The sequence below is a fragment of the Impatiens glandulifera genome, chromosome 4, assembly GCF_907164915.1.
Source record: "Impatiens glandulifera chromosome 4, dImpGla2.1, whole genome shotgun sequence".
NCBI classification, from domain to species: Eukaryota; Viridiplantae; Streptophyta; class Magnoliopsida; order Ericales; family Balsaminaceae; genus Impatiens; species Impatiens glandulifera.
The window spans coordinates 30,265,118-30,285,519 of record NC_061865.1 but is presented as its reverse complement, the minus strand read 5'-3'; the positions used below and the strand labels follow the sequence as shown (position 1 = coordinate 30,285,519).

At 33.1% G+C, this 20,402-nt stretch overlaps 1 protein-coding gene across 1 annotated transcript; it reads right to left on the bottom strand.

The window, feature by feature from the left end:
- Window positions 1-803: 803 nt before the first annotated feature.
- Window positions 804-6,729, bottom strand: LOC124935040 (putative MO25-like protein At5g47540). The gene is made up of 12 exons (XM_047475507.1): window positions 6,684-6,729; window positions 6,166-6,443; window positions 4,978-5,139; window positions 4,777-4,895; window positions 4,473-4,547; window positions 3,050-3,143; window positions 2,864-2,923; window positions 2,500-2,568; window positions 1,838-1,936; window positions 1,468-1,512; window positions 1,252-1,354; window positions 804-1,163 (listed from the first exon to the last, which is right to left on the bottom strand). Exons 1-12 carry the CDS (start codon window positions 6,727-6,729, stop codon window positions 1,087-1,089), a joined length of 1,227 nt encoding a protein of 408 aa, XP_047331463.1. The 3' UTR covers window positions 804-1,086.
- Between the last annotated feature and the right edge of the window lie 13,673 nt (window positions 6,730-20,402).

Genomic DNA, 20,402 nt, shown 5'->3' with positions numbered 1-20,402 from the left:
TTGATATTGTTTGGTTTAAGGGTGAATCTCTATTTCAGGTCAGCATTTCCTTTTATAGATAAAAATGAGATTCAAGTCATTTTGGGTCTTTCTTTATTCAGTTTTAATATATTTAGATTAAATTTTATATATTAAGGTCTTTTAATTGTTTGACTCTCCCATATTGATTGTATCTCTTTGTAATTTTCTTAGTTTTGTAGCAATATCTATATGATATACCAACTGAAACTTTTTATTTTGAGATTTTTAAAAAAAAAATTGTTGTCGTACAAAATTTTGTGTTAACAATTAACTATGATATTTAAAAATGTATTATTTTATTCTTACAAAAAAAAATTATTTAACTAAAATAATTATGATATCTCAAATGGTGAGAGTTGGATTAAGACATCAATTACTATTTTCATTAAAAACGTCCTAAATTGAAATATATTATGATTATGAAGATTGTGTTACCTTCTAAATTTTGGGTATCTTAACTAGATAAAAATTAAGGTAATTTAACTTCATATTTTTTCAAGGGCTCCGATCCCCTGTATAAATCCCTATATAATTGATTTGTTAATTTGTTTCCTCACAAAATATCTTACACCTACCAAGGATAAACAAACAAAATATTGTCATCTTCCTCTAATACAGCTGAGTATATGATATCAGTCAGATTCTAGTTTGATCATTCATATAACCTATTTGAGACCAAAGACAAATAACTTCGAAATAGCACATACAATAATTCAGAATACAGATTCAAAAACAAAATTACAAGTTTTGTTTTAAATAGAACATTATGAAATCAGAAGTACTTGTCAAATCCAAAATGCAACAAATCTCTTCAAAGGTTGAAAGACAGGCAACCACAAGATTATTTACAACAACAAAAAATGCCAAAGGGTAACAACTAACAAATACTAATGGGATTTTAATTAATTCATTAAATACCACATTACAAGTTATAACACTATATTTTCTTTACAGAAAATGCATTTTCACATCTTTCTTTTTATTTTTGGTAGATTCAATGTAAACAAATTTATATTAAGGATGGTATAAATCTCTTATTAGACCAATCATGAAATAAAACTCAGTTCAAGGATGATCTTTCGGCTCAAGTGCTGCAATTTCCTTAACAACTTGAGCTTTATCTGCTTCAAACTGTTCATCCTCTGCGCCGTAAAACAACAGAAACATCAGTATTTATCATAACATGAGCCCTACCATATCGATAAAGAATTTGCTCGCTACACATGATACCTTTATCTGTCTTGAAATCAGCGAACAGCCTCAGGAGTTTACTCCTATTTGCGATAAGAATATTAACAATATCCAGCGGCTTATGTTGATTGGCAGCAAATAACTTCGGAAAACAAAGAAAGAAACTCTTATTGAAATTCTTAGCAGTATAAATGAAACTGCTACCCACTTTGAATCTTAACATATGTGAGAGATTTACTAGTTTGCGAAGCTTACCTTAAAGACATGAAAAGCTTCTATCTGGATGGTCTTGCTTGATTCCTAGCAAAATCAAGAATGTATCAGAATACATAAATCTAGCAAAACAAAATGAAGCCAATGCAAAACCATTGGCTAATTGCATCTTCACAAAAAAATTGGTGTCATAGATGCAAAATATCTATCTAGAATTCACAATTAGAGCGGCTATTGTGTTTGACTGTCAATTAGGTTTGGCAAAAAATATTGTACATAATCTGGTCATTCGTTACAAACAAAAGCCAAGAATATATGTTCATGTAAGTTTATGTTGTTCACAAAGCTCAATCTAAGGTTCTGCCATTTTATCCAAGCTAGCAAATGGAAAATTAGAGAAAAGAATTTGTACCCTGAGAAGATTCATTAGTATCCTTAGATTGTCCCTTGAACTCACATAGCGCGTCATAACAGCAGAATTTGAGCGATCCAACAGCATGTCCCCCAACAACTGCCAAGAACACATTAGAAAATAGTTTAAATATAATCACAGGGAAAAAGTAACACTATCAAAACTGATGATACTTCATTTGGAAACACATTTCCAATTTTATTTTATTTTCATTTGGAAACATTATTTCATCTCAATTTCTCATCTAGGTATCTGGGTGTGGATCCATATGTGATTTACACATATTGTACACTCATTTGTTATGCATAACATCTTCATAAGATTTACCGATATTACAGACCTATAATGGTCGTCCGTCCTTGTATTTTCAATGGCACTCATGAAATTGAGACATCATTTTAATATGTCCATTTCCCATTTATGATCATTGAAATAATAGTTGGTCTTGGAATGGGAAAAAATCTCATTAGAGAGTAAAAAAATGAAATAAAAGAGGATGACTACCCTTCCTTGCCTAGCAACAACTTGCACCAACATTTACATATTTAATAAGTAATTTCAAAACAGTATAATGGAATGGGAGCAACTCCAAGAGAAAATAATGGATAAATCCGCAACACATATAGAAAGAATAATTAAAACAAAAAACAGTTTCTTCTGACCTTAATAGCTTGTCTTCTGGTAATATAGTTAGGAGATTCAAGCAGCTTCGAATTATACTCTGCAAAAAACTTTGAAAAGGAAAACAATTGGAGAATTCAGATCCCCATCATATATATATAAATGAAAAATATTTCCTCACCTTTCATCAAATAGACATACATATTAAGGGAATATCTGATAATGAAACATTTATCTGCAAGTCCTATTACAAGAACTACTTTTCTAAACAATCAACATAAATGACTTCAACATTTCAAACTCACTCGAGAATTTCTTCTTCGCCCGTAAGGTCAAAGATGCAAATAGGAACAAAGAGGAAGAAAAGAGAACATATAAAGATTTAAGGAAAATTAGAACACTTACCCAATCATAGTTCTTGGAAAGGAATTCAGCTACAGTCGTTTTGTGCCTTGTCAAGAGTTCCTGCAGTAAAGGGTTCTTTGAAGTTAATATGGCTAAAGATAGTAGCTATGAATTGTTATACTATTACTATTATTCTTTTTTATGTAGGGTTAGGGAGAAGTCGATTATTCTTTATTTGTGTCGAACCTTGAAAGTTGCAGCAGCATCAGCAGCAATGTCAAAATTTGGAAGCTGTATGTAGTCAAATAATTTCTTCATATGTTTCGACTCCAAAACATATCTGTGGAAAAGGAAATTGGAAAGGAAGATTCCTTGTGATTTATATAGCATAAAAACGTCTTATTCCACAATATAGTAAAAGAAAATGACGAAAAATATATGAGAAATCCATAACACTATTCTGCATGTATCTATCTATCTGCTTGTCTCAATAATGAAAAGATACACCCATCACAATTTAGCCATCATCTTGCATCAAATAACAGATGGATGCTATTAGTTGTGCTAACACTAAAGTGAAAATAATGGCAAAAGACCAGCATAAGATTGTGCTCAACTAAAAAAAACCCTATTAGTCTATTACACCTAAGTAAAAACGTGAGACGCTAGGTAAAATCAGCAATTGTAATGAATATGCCAGCTTCTATGCAATCATATGTGTAGTATTATGGCAATGGCTCACAAGCAGGTCCCCAAAGGAATGACCATTTAAGTGCAATCAAATGGGCATGCACACCTTAGTTTTCTATCTTCAAAGGGATGATGGAAAAGGAAACATGTTAAATTATTTGGTATGGAATGGAAATGCATATGAACACATCCATGATAATAAAGTCTAAAGTATCATGTATGTAATCATTTATGTCGTCGCGCAGTCTAGCGTTTACTGCATATTTAAAGAAATTTTAAAAAAAATAGTCTAATTTATTAAATATCTTTCTTTGTGAAACTTTGCAACACAATGATACGTGGTTAGGGTATTTTTTGTATTACTGGACTAAAAGTTGTAATTGGGCTGGTTATGGGCCTAGTCTGAGAGTTGACAAGATTAGTAAGATACTATTAGTATAAAGGTTTGTGCTGCCTGTAAGGGTGTAAAGCAAAGTTGGAGTCACTTTATCTTATCTACTTCTGGAATTCTTCTCTCAATTCTAGTAATTCTAGGGATTAGGAAATAGTAGAAGGTTAGATATGTAAGGGGGTTGAATAAGGTTGTAGTCTCTTTTTCTCATCTGCTTAGGTTCTTTATATATTTTTCTCAATTTGAGTAACTCCCGATATTATTAGAATAATGGGCAACAGAGAACCGATTATGAATATTTTTTCTCATCTACTTCTGGATTTCTTTACAATTTCTCACAATTCGAGTAATTCACAGAATTATTCATATCACACAATTGTCAAGTTTTAGAGTTCTTTTTAAATTTCCAATTAAAACTGTTAAAGTACTTAAAGAATACAAATGAATGAAAGAAAAATGAATATGCTCAAAAGTCAATCCAATATAAAGGTGTTAAAATTTGTGCACCTTTGGGAAAGTATTTGCATCATATAACATGTAGAAGTGCAGTACAAGAAAAACAAAGTGACAATGTTCGTTTTTGTTCACCTTGCAACACTCTGGTGGCGTATACATTCCCTCAACATTGCACCATAATGTAGGGCCATATCTGGCTCCTCATAACTGAGGAACAACGAAGACTACATTAGAAATCTGGAAGCAATATAGAATTGAAATGAAGAAAGGTAAGGAACATGGAAAATTGCACTTTCACAAACATTCACCAGAAGCATGCATTTGAAACAAATATAGCTAGAGCATTCATAACTTTCGAAGAATTTTCTACAGGAAAAGATGGAAATTCCTCATTTCCACCTTATAACTAGTTGCATTTCTTACGACAATTGCTTACCCATTTACCAAGATATCCATCAAATCTGTGTTCACTTCTAAGTAATCGCAAGCAATCAACCGCGAATTGACTGGTTGCCTTTGCAAGTTTGCAATTACTTGAGTAGCATCTTTACGGGTCTGTAGAAACGAGCCTTGTAGCAATAAGTGCCATGGAGAAGAGAAAATTTACGCAAATAAGTAAGATACCATTAAATCTGACCTCTAAGTTAAGTTTTGGAAGACAGATAATGAACAAACGCATAGTGTTCTCTTTGAAGAACTCCCTTGTTAATTGTGCACAAGCTTCAGATACTGGCTCAGCTTCACTATTTCCATAAAGAATTACTTTTAGCTCACGGATAACCTTGCCCAACTCCAACATCTGAGATAGGTCAAGAGGGGAAAGTGATTAAGCCGATAAGAAGAATCTAATAGGAGTAAGCGATTAAAAGAGATGTTTACTTATATAAGCACAGAGAGATCCCATCAATTAATAACTGAAATAAAAATAAAAACTCAAGAATCTCTATAGATGATTTGGAGATCGGAGGAGAAAAGGTATTTTCTAGACTCTATATAGATGTACATTTGCAACAATGGTGTGCGAGATTTGGAGAAAAAAGAATGCTAGGGTTTTTGCGAAAACAATAAGAAATGTGGAAGGAAATTTGGAAAGAGATCTACCCTTGTGGAATTGCAAAGTAGTAAAAGCCCAAATACTTACCAAACTTAGCTTCTTTACAAGGAATGGGGAATTGATTCTACTCAAGTATTGATAAGAGTCAAAAGTGAAGAATGAAGTTGACAAGGGTTTGACTTGGGATCTCGATTTCATCGATCTTGTTGATGTAATTTTGGTTTTATTTGATTTGTGGGATCTTAAAATGCACTGATTTTATTTGTATTTCTGGGAATTTCTTTAATAAAAGGTTTTATTTATCTTCTCCCCTCACCCCATAAAAAAGGAAACTTCAATTGATTTTCTCCAAACCAAAACAAAAATCCACTTGATTGGAGAGATATGTTTCCTGTCTGAAACAAGTGTAAAATCATTTTGCCAAATATCCATGAAATTCTTTTGAGAGAAAAAGATGAAATTCAATGTTATTCATATGCTTCAGCCATGTCCTATCACATGGAATGAATTCAAAACGCTCAGATCGAAATTGAACATATTTCTCCAGAGAAAGAAGAAAGAATGTGTAGATGAAGAAAAACAAAGTAAGCCATAAGTCATGACACAGTTAAATTAATGTTCAGAAGAGTGAATTAAGATAGCTCTATCATCCACAACATATCCCATTGGCGTGCAGTAATCAAACTAACTAATACAATAACCAAGCTTCAGTCAGTAGCATAATCAATCAGATAAAGGGTATAATATGCAGCAGAATGAAAAGATTTTGACCTTCTCTTCGCGCTTGGTTGCACGAGTGTCGTTATTTTGATCAACATAGATGAGAAGATCGTGAGCCTGGCGGACAAGGTCAGCTGGCGTCCCAGGTTTGGGCTTGACTATAGCCTTCACACTCTTATTCTCGACATCTCCCTTCTCCGGCGACGCGAGCCTCTGAATCGCCAATTGCGGCGAGGCTCCGCGCACCAGAGATTGAGACTTAGGGGTTGACGCGCAGAGACCTATGGTTGCTGACTTTGGAACTTCCCCTTCACTGAAGATTGTATGGTCTCAATCTCCTTGGGAGACAAAAAAAGCTGAATGCTACTCTTTCGATTCCTCTTCCTTTCCCCCCAAATCGTCAACTGGAATACAGATCAGAAGTAACTTGGAACACGACGAAGAATGGTATGAACAAATCAAATCAGATCAGGTCAGGTCAGGTCAGATTGATGGATGAATCTTTAACGGATGAAACTCTCAAGATTCGTCTTTAGCACCTTTAGCAGCTTGCTTCTACCGCTCTCTACCACACAATAGTTCAGCTGCTACTACCACACCACCAGCTTGCTTCATTGTTTTCTTCAATTCAACAAAAAGGAAGATGGTGGCTAATAAAGTATAACAAGAGCCAAAATTAGAAAAAATAAATAAAAAGAAAAAATAATAATATACAAGACCAAGAAAGATTACTTGGTCTGTAATTTATTAATTATTAATAGGAAAATCATCTCCTTTATAAATATTTGTAAAGAAACTTGGTCAATTTATTATTACAGCAATCATACTTTTTTTCTTTTTTTTCTTTGGTAAGTAATTTTAATTGTATTCTATCTTTCTATTTGATATTTGTACTGTTTTTAATAGTCATATTCTTTTTTTTTTCTCCAAACTGGTAAATATTTTATTTATTTAGCCTTCAAAATAAATCTTACTATTTAATATGAAAATAAAGTAAGAACAAAATTAAAAATTACATATTTTTCAATGATATAAATCTGTTAAGGTATGATTTAATATCTAAATAAAATTAAAAAGACGTTTCTCAAAACTTATATATTTACCGAAGCGATAATTCGACATAATTAACCATATATATTTCTCAAAATGCCTCCACTCATAGTGTGCACAAATTCAATGCATGGGCTCCTCACGAAATACCAAAATTTGTTCAAATTAAAGCCTTTAAATTTGAAATGATCACAATCACGCGACCAATATAGGTTAACAAACATACGACTCACAATAGTATGACGATCGGATATCTCGTAATCTTAATTTGAACCATTAATGTAAAATATATAAGACCTCTAGAAACAAACTAATAACTTCCTCAGTAATGTCAAATGTGATTAGACTTGGTTTTCACTCCTCTATAAATATGAGAATAAGACTCATTAGGATGCATTTTCATCAACTTTTGTTGAGAGTAGAAAACATACAATGCTAGATCTAGAGACATATGAGAATCTTCTTTCTTAGAGTTAGAAGGTGTGAGTGTTTGTATAATTTGGTTGTATTTGATCTTGTAAACTTTTATAATAATTTGATTCATTAGTAGAGACTCCTAACTAAGACAGTAAGACAATCATGGCAAAGTTGATATAGACAATTTGGCCAACTAGTATAAATTATTGTTGCATTATTCAACATACTCCCCTTTTATTTTCTCTTCAATTACTTAACCAATTTGGTTTGGAAAAATAGATCGGTTATCTTGGTCAATTACATGGGTTTGAAAGCTCATATTTGAAGAAAAAAATATTGGAGCTTGGAATTGTAGAGAGCTGAAAAATATCTTTGAGTTTTTGGAGAATTTTTGAAGTTAGGAGATCTTAGAGCTAGTTTATTTTCGATTGTATTAAAGACTGCAATATCATCAAACCTTAAAGAATTAGGCCTTGTTTGATCTTTGGGTTATTGGGGTTTTATCCGGGTTTTATCCCAAATAACCTTGTTTGATGAAATTAGGAAAAAACCAGTTTTTTAATTTTTATTGCCAAAAATACCCCTACTCTTACCTCTCTTCTCCTCTCTCAATACATTTTAAAAATATATTAATTTGATTTATATTTAAATAAAATTTAAAATATAATATAATAAAATAAATATTAAAAATTATAGATATATTAATATTAACTTTTATTAATACATCAATTAAAATTTAAATGAATACTAATTTTATAATTATAATTTAAATATTATATAAGATAATATAATATATTATAATTTTATTTATATTGTGTATTTATTTTTATTTAATTTAATAACATAAAATTTTAAATGAAATAAATTTTATAATATAATAACCAAAAATCAAAGAAATCTATTATAATATTTATTTAGAAAGATAATTTAAAGTTAGTTTATACCCAAAAAATAATAATAATAAATTTCTTTATAAATATTTAATTTAAATGAGATATATTTATAAATTAATTAATATTTTTTATTTAAATATATTTAACTTTATTTTCTAGTATAAATATTTATTAAAATAAATTTAAATTTTAAATGGTATATTAGATAATATAGTTGGTTAGAATTTTATTTATATTTAGAATTTATTTTTATTTAATATAATTTTTTTAAATGAAATAATTTATTAATTTAAATTATATGAAAATAAATTTTATAATGTAATAAAATAAATATAATATATATATATATATTAATATTATTTTTTAATAATATAAAATAAAATATTTAATTAAAGGATAATTTTGGTATTTTAATTTATAAAATGATTGATTTGATTTAGGATGTGATGGTGAATCACTCATCTCTCAAATAAACTCTTGGATTTCGTGTACCCGTAATTTCAAGTGTTCAATATTAAATGTTATTTATTATAATATTTCATTTAATATGTTCTTTACTATAAATGTTAATCAATTCAATAACAATATAATTCGAGTTTGTCATCTATTTTATTTATTTTAACATTTATCAGAACATTAATAAGTGTTAACAATCACGATCCTATCAAAGTCTTACAATCTTATTAAGTAGAAGAATGTATATTTTTTCGATCATATATTGAATCGTGTTCATATACAAATGAAGAAAATTGTGTCATTGAATGTAAGATTCATCGCCTAAGAATAATAAGTCTCACTCTTCTTACTAGGGGTGGCAATTTGAAACCGCCCCACTGAAACCGAGCCGAACCGAACCGATTGGTATGGTTTTTCCCCGCTTTGATTGGGGATCGGGGCGGATCGGGGAAAACCCGAAATATGTTGACCGGGGTTCGGGGCGGGGATGGTATTTACATGCACCGAACCGAACCGATAAAATATAATTAATAAAAATATATTAATTAATGAAATCATTAATTAATGTCATCATTACTTTTCTCTTTTTCATTGAAAATCTTTTTATCTTCCATCCTCTACACGCTATCTTTAATACATAATGTGTCTAATTATTTTTTACTTTTTATCTCTTCATCTTCCTCTCATCTTCCTCAATCCTCATTACCATTTCTCTCTCTAAAATTTATTTTAATTTTAGTTACATCTTCTTTATTCTACATACATGATCCATGATTCTCTCTTGAATCTTGAAGGTGTTTTCAGTTTGAAGGTTAGTTAAACTCTTTGCTAATATTATTTTACTGTTTTTTACTAATCAATATAACCAAAATGGCATCACGTCTTTTTGTAGGGTGTTTTCTATATTCGTCTTTGTCTTTCACAATCTTTGTTACGTCTTCTCTCGACTTGACGATGATATTTTCGATTTTATTTAAATATGTAATATATATAATAATACTTCATTTTATTTATTAATATATTTTTTTTATTAATACAGAATGTGATCCTAACCATAACCATTGAAGAATGAAGATGAAGAATGAAGATGAAGAATGGAGATTTAATTGGATTGAAGAATGAAGATGAAAAATGGAGATTTAGTCCAATTAGAGTTTTTGTTATATTTTGAAACATTATTATTATTGGAAGTTTATTTGTTTTGGTATATAATACTTTAAAATTATTATTATTGAATGTTATTTTTGTTTGGTATTTAATATTTTGATAATTTATAACTCTAAATATATGAATTATTTTATTTTATTTTATAATTTATATTTTAAATTTAAATTGTTATTCGGTTTCGGTGCACCGCGGGGAAACCCCGTACCCGATCGGGGCGGGGATGGTTTATATTTAAAAACCAAATTGGGAATCGGGACGGGGATCGGGGCGGGGTGGGTAAATTCGGGGCGGGGATGGTATTGTCATTCACCGAACCGAACCGCCCCATTGCCATCCCTACTTCTTACTAATGTCTTTATCTTTTGAAATGATATCTTTCTACAAACTCATCTCATCAATATGTCTTCCTCCAAATGTCTCAAAGACACAGATCGTTTCTTTTGTTACACCATCTTTCTCTTTAAAATTATAAAATCTTGTAATCATTTCTGCACTTATATTTTTTCTCATCCACCATTATTTTCTCAATATTTTTACGGTCACCATTACATATTCATAAAATCTCATCATTCCGGACATCTTAATCTTCACCAGTACCATCAAATTTCTTCATCTCTCGTCATCTCATATTTTATGCATATGTCCAACTATAAAAGTTGATCACAACTTCAATGTGGAGAAAATAACTACTGACTAAAACAGTTGATGCTGACTGTAAAAGTCAAAAAAATATTTACCGACTATTAAAAGTCAAAAAAATATTTACCGACAGTTAAAAGTCGAGAAAATCATTACCGACGGTTAAAGTCGATGCCTATTGTTAAAGGCGAGATCATTGTTGGCTATTAAAGCTGAAAAATAATTATGGATTGAAAATTCATTTTCAACCATGGGCCCTTCATTCATCCCATATCATTACTCGGTCTCCTGAAATCTCTCATCATCAAATACATATCTATTCATGATCAACTACCTAATATTATCACCAAATGACTTGACTTAAATCATTTTGTCTTATTACGTAACAAACCATTTTTGCTCGAACTATGTTTTTTACTATAAATATGAGTACATGTAGATATCATTCAATCATTCAATAATAATGTAAATCTTTAAAGTTTGTTATCTTCTTATTATCGTATTCTTTTTATTCTCTATTTTATTTATTTTAAAAGATTGATTCTGTAATGGCAACTCAAATGAAGATAGAGAAGTCCAATGGCATGAATGATTTTGGTTTTGGAGGACAAAGTTGAGCGCCATGTTATTCAACATGGTTTTCATGATGCATTGCTCGGAGAATTCAACATGTCTATTTGATTAAAACTGGAGTCATTCTGCGTGAGTAATATATTGGTGAAGAGTTATTCTTACAAAAATATAAAAGATTATGGGACAAACACATACAAGCTAAATCAAGATCACCAACTAAAAACGAAATATAAAGACAAAACCAACTCTCAAATTTCAAACATTTTGAGAACAAAATTAGAAGAAGAAATATAAATAACAAGCAAACAACTGCACACAATTTTAAAGTAGTTTGGTATTAAACCACTTTGAAGACAAATCAAGGTCTTCACTATGATCAAAATGGATAATATTATAAGATCTTTCAAGAATACTCTCAATAAAGATAAGTTTTTCGGATAGTTTGAGTAAGATTACTACAAAAATTAGTTTATCTTAACTCACTCACTAAATAGACTAACAATTTTGAGATAATTTCAAAGACTCTTTATAGAATAGGGTTACAAAATTTTAACTAATTTGGCTGAAATGTTTTCTAAAATAGAAGTTACCAAGTAGATTGTTTTTTTTCAGCACATTTCCTTTTGTAAAAATTTCCATTATCTCTTATTGTTTCTGTTGGGAAAAAGTGACAAAATAAAAGAAGAAAAAAATGAAAGAGAACAACTAACAATTTCATAACGGAGTTTGGCCAAAAGTTGTTTACGTCTCCGAGCACTAAAGCTATCAATTAATAAGGAAGAAGAGATACAAATATTGGGTGCAATAAACCAGAGTGGGAGAAATTCTTTTATAGACTAAGAAACTTCACACACTTCCATCATCTTCTGATGTGGGATTCTATTTTAATTATGAAGAGAGTTTCTTTTATATAATAAGAAACTTTTCTCATTCCCATCATCTTCCGATGTGAGATTCTAATTGTGCCAAAAACAAAAAATCTCCACCTTGACACAATATCCAATACAATTTTTCATTATTAAAAAATAGTTTTAAGTGCTTACAATTGACTCTCTTCAGCGCCGACTCAAACACGAAAGATATTTACCAAATCTAAACAATGTTTAGATTTGGTTTTTCCCATGTCTTTCATCTCGAACTCTTTACCTTATTGAGTCTTCAATTTGTCAATTTCATATTGGTTTATTTAATGCTATCAACATCTCATCAATGTACAAGAGTAGATAAATATAAGACTCATCTTGCAGTTTGCGCAAATACACAGGGATATAATTTGCTTCTTGTGTACTTGTGCTCCATCATAAAATTTTCAACTCGCTTGTACCATTGTCTCGGTGATTTCTTCGAACCGTACAATGATTTGTTCAACTTGCAAACCCACTTTTCTTTATCAGCAACTTTAAATCCATCTGGTTGATAAATGTAGATTTCCTCGTTCAAATGACTGTGTAGGACTGCGGTCTTCACACCTAGTCGAGATAACTACAAATTCATCTGCATTACCAAGTCCAACAAAATTCTAATGGAAGAGTGTTTAACAACATGAGAAAGTACCTCATTATAATCAACTCTTTCCTTCTGAGCGTAGTCTTTAACTACCAATTTTGTCTTATAGTGAACATCAATTTTGTCTTATAGTGAACAACCAATAGCCTTCTTCCCTTTTGGTAGTTGCATCAACTTGCATGTTTCAATCTTCTGAAGAGATTGCATCTCATCTTCCATAACATATTTCATTTTTCCATTTTTAGTACTTCGACTGACATTTGAAAAAGTGGATGGAACATCATCTACGACTAGAAGGCATAGGCCGTCATGTCAACAAACCGACCTAGTTTTTGAATAACTCATCTTGGTATGTTCATAACAATTGATTCACGTTGTTGTGAAGGTTCTTAGGTCAGAAGCTCTTCCTTATTTGACTCTTCATCTGTCGTCGGAAAGTCACTCATCGTTGGGCTTATATTTATCTACTCAAACTCCACATGTTGCGGAGTACAATTAATCTTGTCTTGTGTTACCTTATTCAACATTGAATAATTGTTAAAAGTAAAATCTCTACTAATAATGATTTTTTTTTTTGCATCCAAACACTAGAGGTGATATCCTTTAACTCCAGTAGTAAATCTCATAAACATAGCATTCTTTTCTCATGAATCTAACTTTGATTCAATTACATGGTAATAAGTTGTAGAACCAAAAATATGCAAAGAATCATAATCAGTTGCAGGTTTTTCAAACCATACCTCTAATGGAGTCTTGCTACCAAGTGTTGATGAAGATAGGCAATTTATCAAATATTGAGTGTATGACATAGCTTCTACCCAAATTTTTGGTCTTACCCAGCATTAGACAACATACCACGAACTTTCTCCACCAATTTCCTATTCATACGTTTCGATATTCCATTATGCTGTGGTGTTTTTCTAATTGTGAAGTGTCGAACTATGCCACACTCTTAGCATAACTTCTATAATTGATCATTCTTGTATTCTCCACCGTTATCAGTCCGAATAATTTTAATCTTTCTTCATGTCTCTTTTTCAACTTGAGTTTTCTATTTAAGAAAAATATTAAACACTTCATCTATGTTTTTCATAATAATCACCCATATTCTTCTAAAAAAATCATCAACAAAAGTAACAAAATAATATCTACCTCCAAGAGATGGAGTTTTAGCTGGTCCCTAGACATTTTAGTGCACATAGTCCAAAATACCCTTGGTGTTATGGATAGCAGTGCAAAATTTTACTCGTATTTGTTTTTCCAGAACACAATGTTCACAAAAATCTAATTTACAAACTTTTATACCTTTCAATAATCCTGACTTGATAAGAGTTTACATAGATTTCTCAACATTATGTCCCAATCGTATATGTCATAGCTTTGTTGTCTCTGATTTCTTACTACTCTTGGAAGTTGATACATATGTTGTCCCATTAATCGTACTACCTTGATAGTAATACAAATTACTACATTTCATGATAACTTTCAACATCATTAACGCTCTAGAGATTACCTTAAGAATTTCATTTTCCATTTTTACATGTAGGTCTTTTGACTCAAGGCCCCCAAAGAAATGAGATTCTTTTTCATATTCGGTATGTACCGAACATCTCTAATAATTTTGGTGGATCTGTCATTCTTTATCAGCTTGATTGAACCTATCCCTTTTATTTTACATGTATTAACATCTCCATGTAAACAACTTCATCCTCTAGTTCCTTAAATTAAAAAGAACTACTTTCAAACTGGTGTCATATGATAAGTGCAGACTGAGTTCAATATCCAAGCGTCAATATATGATGTTGTCTGTGACATCGACAAAGAGAATTATGAATCTACACCATATCTTTTTTCTACAACATTTTCATCTTCAGAATCTTTCTCTTTCTTCTTTAACGTTGGGCAGTTAATCTTCCAATGTCATTTCTCACGATTGAAAACACATTCATCTTTGACAACTCTGATTTTGGATCTGTTAGATAAAATTGACCGGTTAAATGGAACTTAACAAAAATAAATCTATTGTGCATGAACGGTCAAGAATTCCAACCGGTCAAGAAATCAAGCCGGCTAAAAGAAGCAAGTGACAAATCCAAAACCTGAAGCTGTCCGATTGAACAGAACAACCGGTTAACATGATCAATTGAAATGAAGTACTCAATCCAAATCCAAAAAACAAATCCAACGAGAAGACTAATTAGAGAAAGAAGTCAAGAATATCAAATAAAGAACAATTTACAAATTGGTGCAAGTAAACACTTTGGGCATATGCAGAAGATGACATCAAATGATCAGACTATGACATTGCCATATTCATACAAGTATGATGATATGCTGCAGGCTGCAGAAGATTGCCTGAAGAAAAGTTTTCATTCTGGTATAAGTCAAAGGAGTAATCTCTCAGGTGCAGGTAACTGTCCAACCGACAGTTGCCATAATCAAGCAAAAGACAAATCCAGCCGGTCTGCTCCATGCCTTGGAAGCTTAAACCGCATTTAATGCTATGCTGATCCTCTACTCAACCAATCAGATTCAAGGATTACCCTGAAGGTATCCGTTGAAGATATATGACTGTTGGCACATTTCATCTATAAAAGGAGAGAAGCTGAAGAAGCAAGAAAAACAAGAAGTGTTGTAAGCGATCAGATATAGAGAGAACAAGCCAAAAACTACAAAGTGATAAAAGACATTATCTCTCTAAGATTCAAAGTTTAAGTGTGTGTTTGTGAAGTATATTACAATTTCTGTGAGAATTGTAGGAGTGAATATCGAGTAGTAAATAAGACTCGATCGTGTACTATGTTTGTGTATTCCTTAGTGAATTTCCTTCTTGTGGTTTGAGAAGAAGGGGTGACGTAGGAGTTTTATCTCCGAACATCCATAAAAACCTGTCTCGTACTTTACCTTCTTCCGGTTCCATATTCTAACTGACTCATATTATTCTAACCGCCTCACTAATCCTGAACCGACATTCTCCAAACCGCATCTCTATCCATCCTGTGTGTGTGTTGCTTCAACCTGAAACAAACCACTTTTGCACTTGAACTCGGTTCAAGGGTTTGTGACAGATTGTGCAGTATTGAAACCGGTGTTAATTCTTAACCGGATTAGCGCCAACCATTGAGTATTGTCAGAGACTCTCCTTTAGTCGGACCTCAGTCCACTATTGGTGATCTAGATCCTAACAAGTGGTATCAAAGCAGTCAGTTTAAATTCTCAAGCAACACGGAGCAAGCAAGCATGACTTTCGGCGAGAAACCTCCAATGCTAGAAGGAGACGACTTCGCCAACTGGAAAATATGCATGCATCTGCACCTAGTCACTATGGATGATGAGATGACATTCATTCTGTCTGATGGACCGATCAAGATTGAGAAAGATAGAAAGGAATGGACATCCGATAATAAAAGGAGAAACAATCTAAATAATCACTGCAGAAGTCACATCTTCAAATCTCTGGACAGAAATACTCTCAGTAAGGTCAGAGAATAAAAAACTGCAAAGGAGGCATGAGAAACAGTGATTCAACTTCATGAGGGAAATAAAAGAACCAAGGAAAACAAGATAATGGTAGCTACCCAGAAGTTTGAAAACATCAATATGAGGCCAGGTGAAACCATGAAGGAGTTCAGTGATCGTTTCACAAATGTGGTAAATGAACTGCCTGTTCTTGGAAAGAAGTATGATAACAAGGAAACAATCATCAAAGCTCTGAGATCTCTTCCCAGTTCATGGGACATAAAGACGATGGTGATGAGAGAATCAAACTACGTAGACAAAATGAAGCTACATGACGTATTTGAAGATCTGAAGGCATATGAATTCGAAATGAGATCCATGATCGAAAATGAAGCATCAACATCAACCGCTACCAAGGCACTAGTTACATCCATAGTACCAGCAACTATCGTACCGATCAAATCCGCAGAACAGTTCTATGAGGATGCAATGGCAATGCTCGCAAAGAAGTTCGACAGATTCATGAAGAAAAGCCAACCGACAAACAACTACAACTATAACTACGGTGATAAATCTAATTTTAGGTGTTATAATTGTGATGGTTTGGGACATTACAGGTGGGAATGCATAAAGACACGAAGGGATGACCGGAAACTAGATGAACAGAATCATAGAAATTACTCACAAACCGGTGAAGGAAAGAAAATTCAAAAAGCGATGATAGCCGATGATGGAGGAAGTCTATGGGATCACAGTGATAGCGATGATGAAATCTCTTTCCTCATGGCAAATGAAGAACAGGTTATGAAGAAGCGGCTAGGAAACTCTGAGTGGTATCTGGACAGCGGTTGCTCCAGACATATGACTGGAAACATCAATCTTATGACCGACATCAAAATAGAAGCCGGTTCTGTTGAGTCAAATTATTTTGACCATGTGTTGAAATAATTTAACCATTGAGATTTTGATGATGAAATGACTTATGAGTTTTGATACAGGTGTATTAAAACTATATTTCATAAGACTTGGATCTAATGAGGGTCATTAGACCGATTTTTGGCATTCAATGCATAGAATTAGACGTACAGTCTAACTCACCGGAGTTAGACGTGTAGTCTAATTAATGCATAGAATTAGACGTACAGTCTAACTCATTGGAGTTAGACGTTTAGTCTAATAGATGTGTAATTAGACGGATGGTCTAATAGATACACGAAATTAGACGTAAGTCTAATGTATTGAGAATTAGACGTACAGTCTAACTCATCGGAGTTAGACGTGTAGTCTAATAGACGTGTAATTAGACGGATGGTCTAATAGATACACGAAATTAGACATAAGTCTAATATGTTCGGAATTAGACGTATAGTCTAACTTAGTGAAAGTTAGACGTGAGTTTAACTCCTTCAGACAAGTCTGAGGTAGAACCGGAATTAGACGTGTAGTCTAACTCACTGGAGTTAAACGTGTAGTCTAATGGTTATTGGATAATTAGACGTGTAATCTAATTAGTGAAAGTTAGACGTGAGTCTAACTCCTTCAAACAAGTCTAAGGTAGAACCGGAATTAGACATGCGGGCTAACTCAGTGGAGTTAGACGTGCAGTCTAATGGTTATTGGATAATTAGACGTGTAATCTAATTAGCGAAAGTTAGACGTGAGTCTAACTCCTTCAGACAAGTCTGAGGTAGAACCGAAATTAGACGTGCAGTCTAACTTAGTGGAGTTAGACGTGCAGTCTAATGGTTATTAGATAATTAGACGTGTAGTCTAATTAGTGAAAGTTAGACGTGAGTCTAACTTCTTCAGACAAGTCTGAGCTAGAACCAGAATTAGACGTGCAGTCTAACTCAGTGGAGTTAGACGTGCAGTCTAATGGTTATTGTAATTAGACGTGAGTCTAATTCTATTAGACCAGGCGGTCTAATAGACGTTACTATTAAAAGGAGATGTTTTATTTCATTAGACTGATTTTACAATCCGTCTAACTGAAATACGTCTAATGCTCAGTTTAAGCAGTATGCTTGAATCTAGCATTTCACCTCACCACGTGTTATAGTTGTACCCTACTCTTGCTCCACTTTCTAGTGAAGATTAGTACAACAGCTATATGCAGCCAACCAAGGAATGGCACGTAAGAGAATTTTCCTCACATTACTTGTTTTGCAGGTACATCCCTGATGGAATATTCGGCGCACTACCAGTAATGTAGCACCACGATTCTTGTGCTCAAAACCTACTGTGTACAATGGAGGCTTTCCAATGGAAGAGTGCCACGTATCATTCTAAAGATTCGACCGTTAGCTCCTGCTCAGTATTTATCAAATCTCAAGGACAACGGACAACAAGCCTTACGAACTTAAGCGAATACAACGAACAAGCAATCTGATTTTGCAGAGAGAGAAACTACTCAATCATTCTACTTACTGAATTCATACTGTGAAGCTGCTTTCTGATTGTACTGTGTGTGAATCAAGAGAGAGCTAGAATCAAAACATCTTTAGCTGAGTGATATTCTTCATTTTGTAATTGAACAGAAAGTGTTATGTTCAATAGTGAGCTAAGTGTGTGTAAGCTGTATTTGATTCGAATCATATTATAGTGAATCCTTCCGGTGATTGGAAGAAGGGGTGACGTAGGAGAGTTTCTCTGAATATCCATAAACAAACTGATGTGTTCTTTCTTTCTGTCATCTTTTCATATTTCATCTTGTGCTTAACCCAAGTAAACAATTCCGCCTTGAATCTGTTTCAAGTGTTTACAAAATTTTGCGTAGAATAGAAAGCGAATTAAATTCCTAACCGGATTTCTTTCAAACCCTTTTTCATAAGCCTTCATCCTTAGCCAGACCCCAGTCTTTATCGATAAAGCCGATCCTATCAATTGGTATTAGAGCCCTGTTTCTATTCTCAAGCCTTTCTTGAAATATGTCTACCATATCCAAAGATGCCAGTGCTATAGCCATTCCAACTTTCTCTCGAGAAAACTACATTGTTTGGAAGAAAAGAGTTTGTGCTCATCTCTCCTCTCTTAATGATGACATGTGGAGCGTTGTCACAGAAGGTCCTATCAAGATTGATAAAGAGAAGGCCAACTGGAACGCTGATGAAAAGAGGCAGAACAACCTCAACAACATGGCTCTTGATGTTCTGTACAGATCTCTCGATGACAACATGTTCAACTACATTATCGAATGCGACACTACCAAAGAGGTCTGGGACAGACTCACTCAACTATGCGAGGGCAACGAGCAAACCAAGTAAAACAAGATCATGGTTGCCACTCAATAGTTTGACAACTTTAAAATGCGTCCTGGTGAAAGAATGAACGACTTCGACACCAGATTCAGCAATATCGTCTCCTCTCTGTCTATCCTAGGCAAGACCTACAGCAATCGGGAGCTTGCTATCAAGGTCATGCGTGCTCTTCCATGAGAATGAGACATAAAGACTATGGCGATGAGAGAATCCAAAGATCTTAACAAGATCTCTCTATTTATTTGATCTCTTTGCTGACCTCAAGGCCTATGAGTTCGAGCTGAACTGTAGGATGAAAGAAGATCAACCCACGTCCGTTATCATTGCCAAGGCGCTGGTGACTGCTGAAGAGCCACCAACCGCTCCGGATGTGAAGATGGCAGATCAGCATCTGAGCAGCGATGCCATGTCTCTCTTTGTGTAGAAGTTTGGCGACTTCATGAAGAAGAGCAACTCTAACTCAAACTCTTCAAATTCTAATGACAATAGAAAATCTAAAGCTAATGTTACTTGTTTTAACTGTGGTATTAAAGGTTATTATGCATCGAAATGCCGGAAGCCAAAGCGTGAAGATGCCAAGGATGATGGAAAAGAGCTGAAGGCTCTTATGGCTGGTGACGGGAAGAACAAAGGAAGTAGCCGTGGCTCTTACTTTTCATCCAATGAAAGTGATGAAGAAGAGGTGGCTTGCTTCATGGCAAGAGAAGATGAAGAACGAACTCAGGAGACTAAGGTGATGCAAGAGGATTGCAGGAAGGAAGCTAGAAGAGTACTCTTCTGAGTACACAACCTAAAAGATCAACAATGGCATTTGCCATTATAGAAGAATAAATGTTTTTATTTGTTGAAAATATTTTTGGTCTTTGGACCA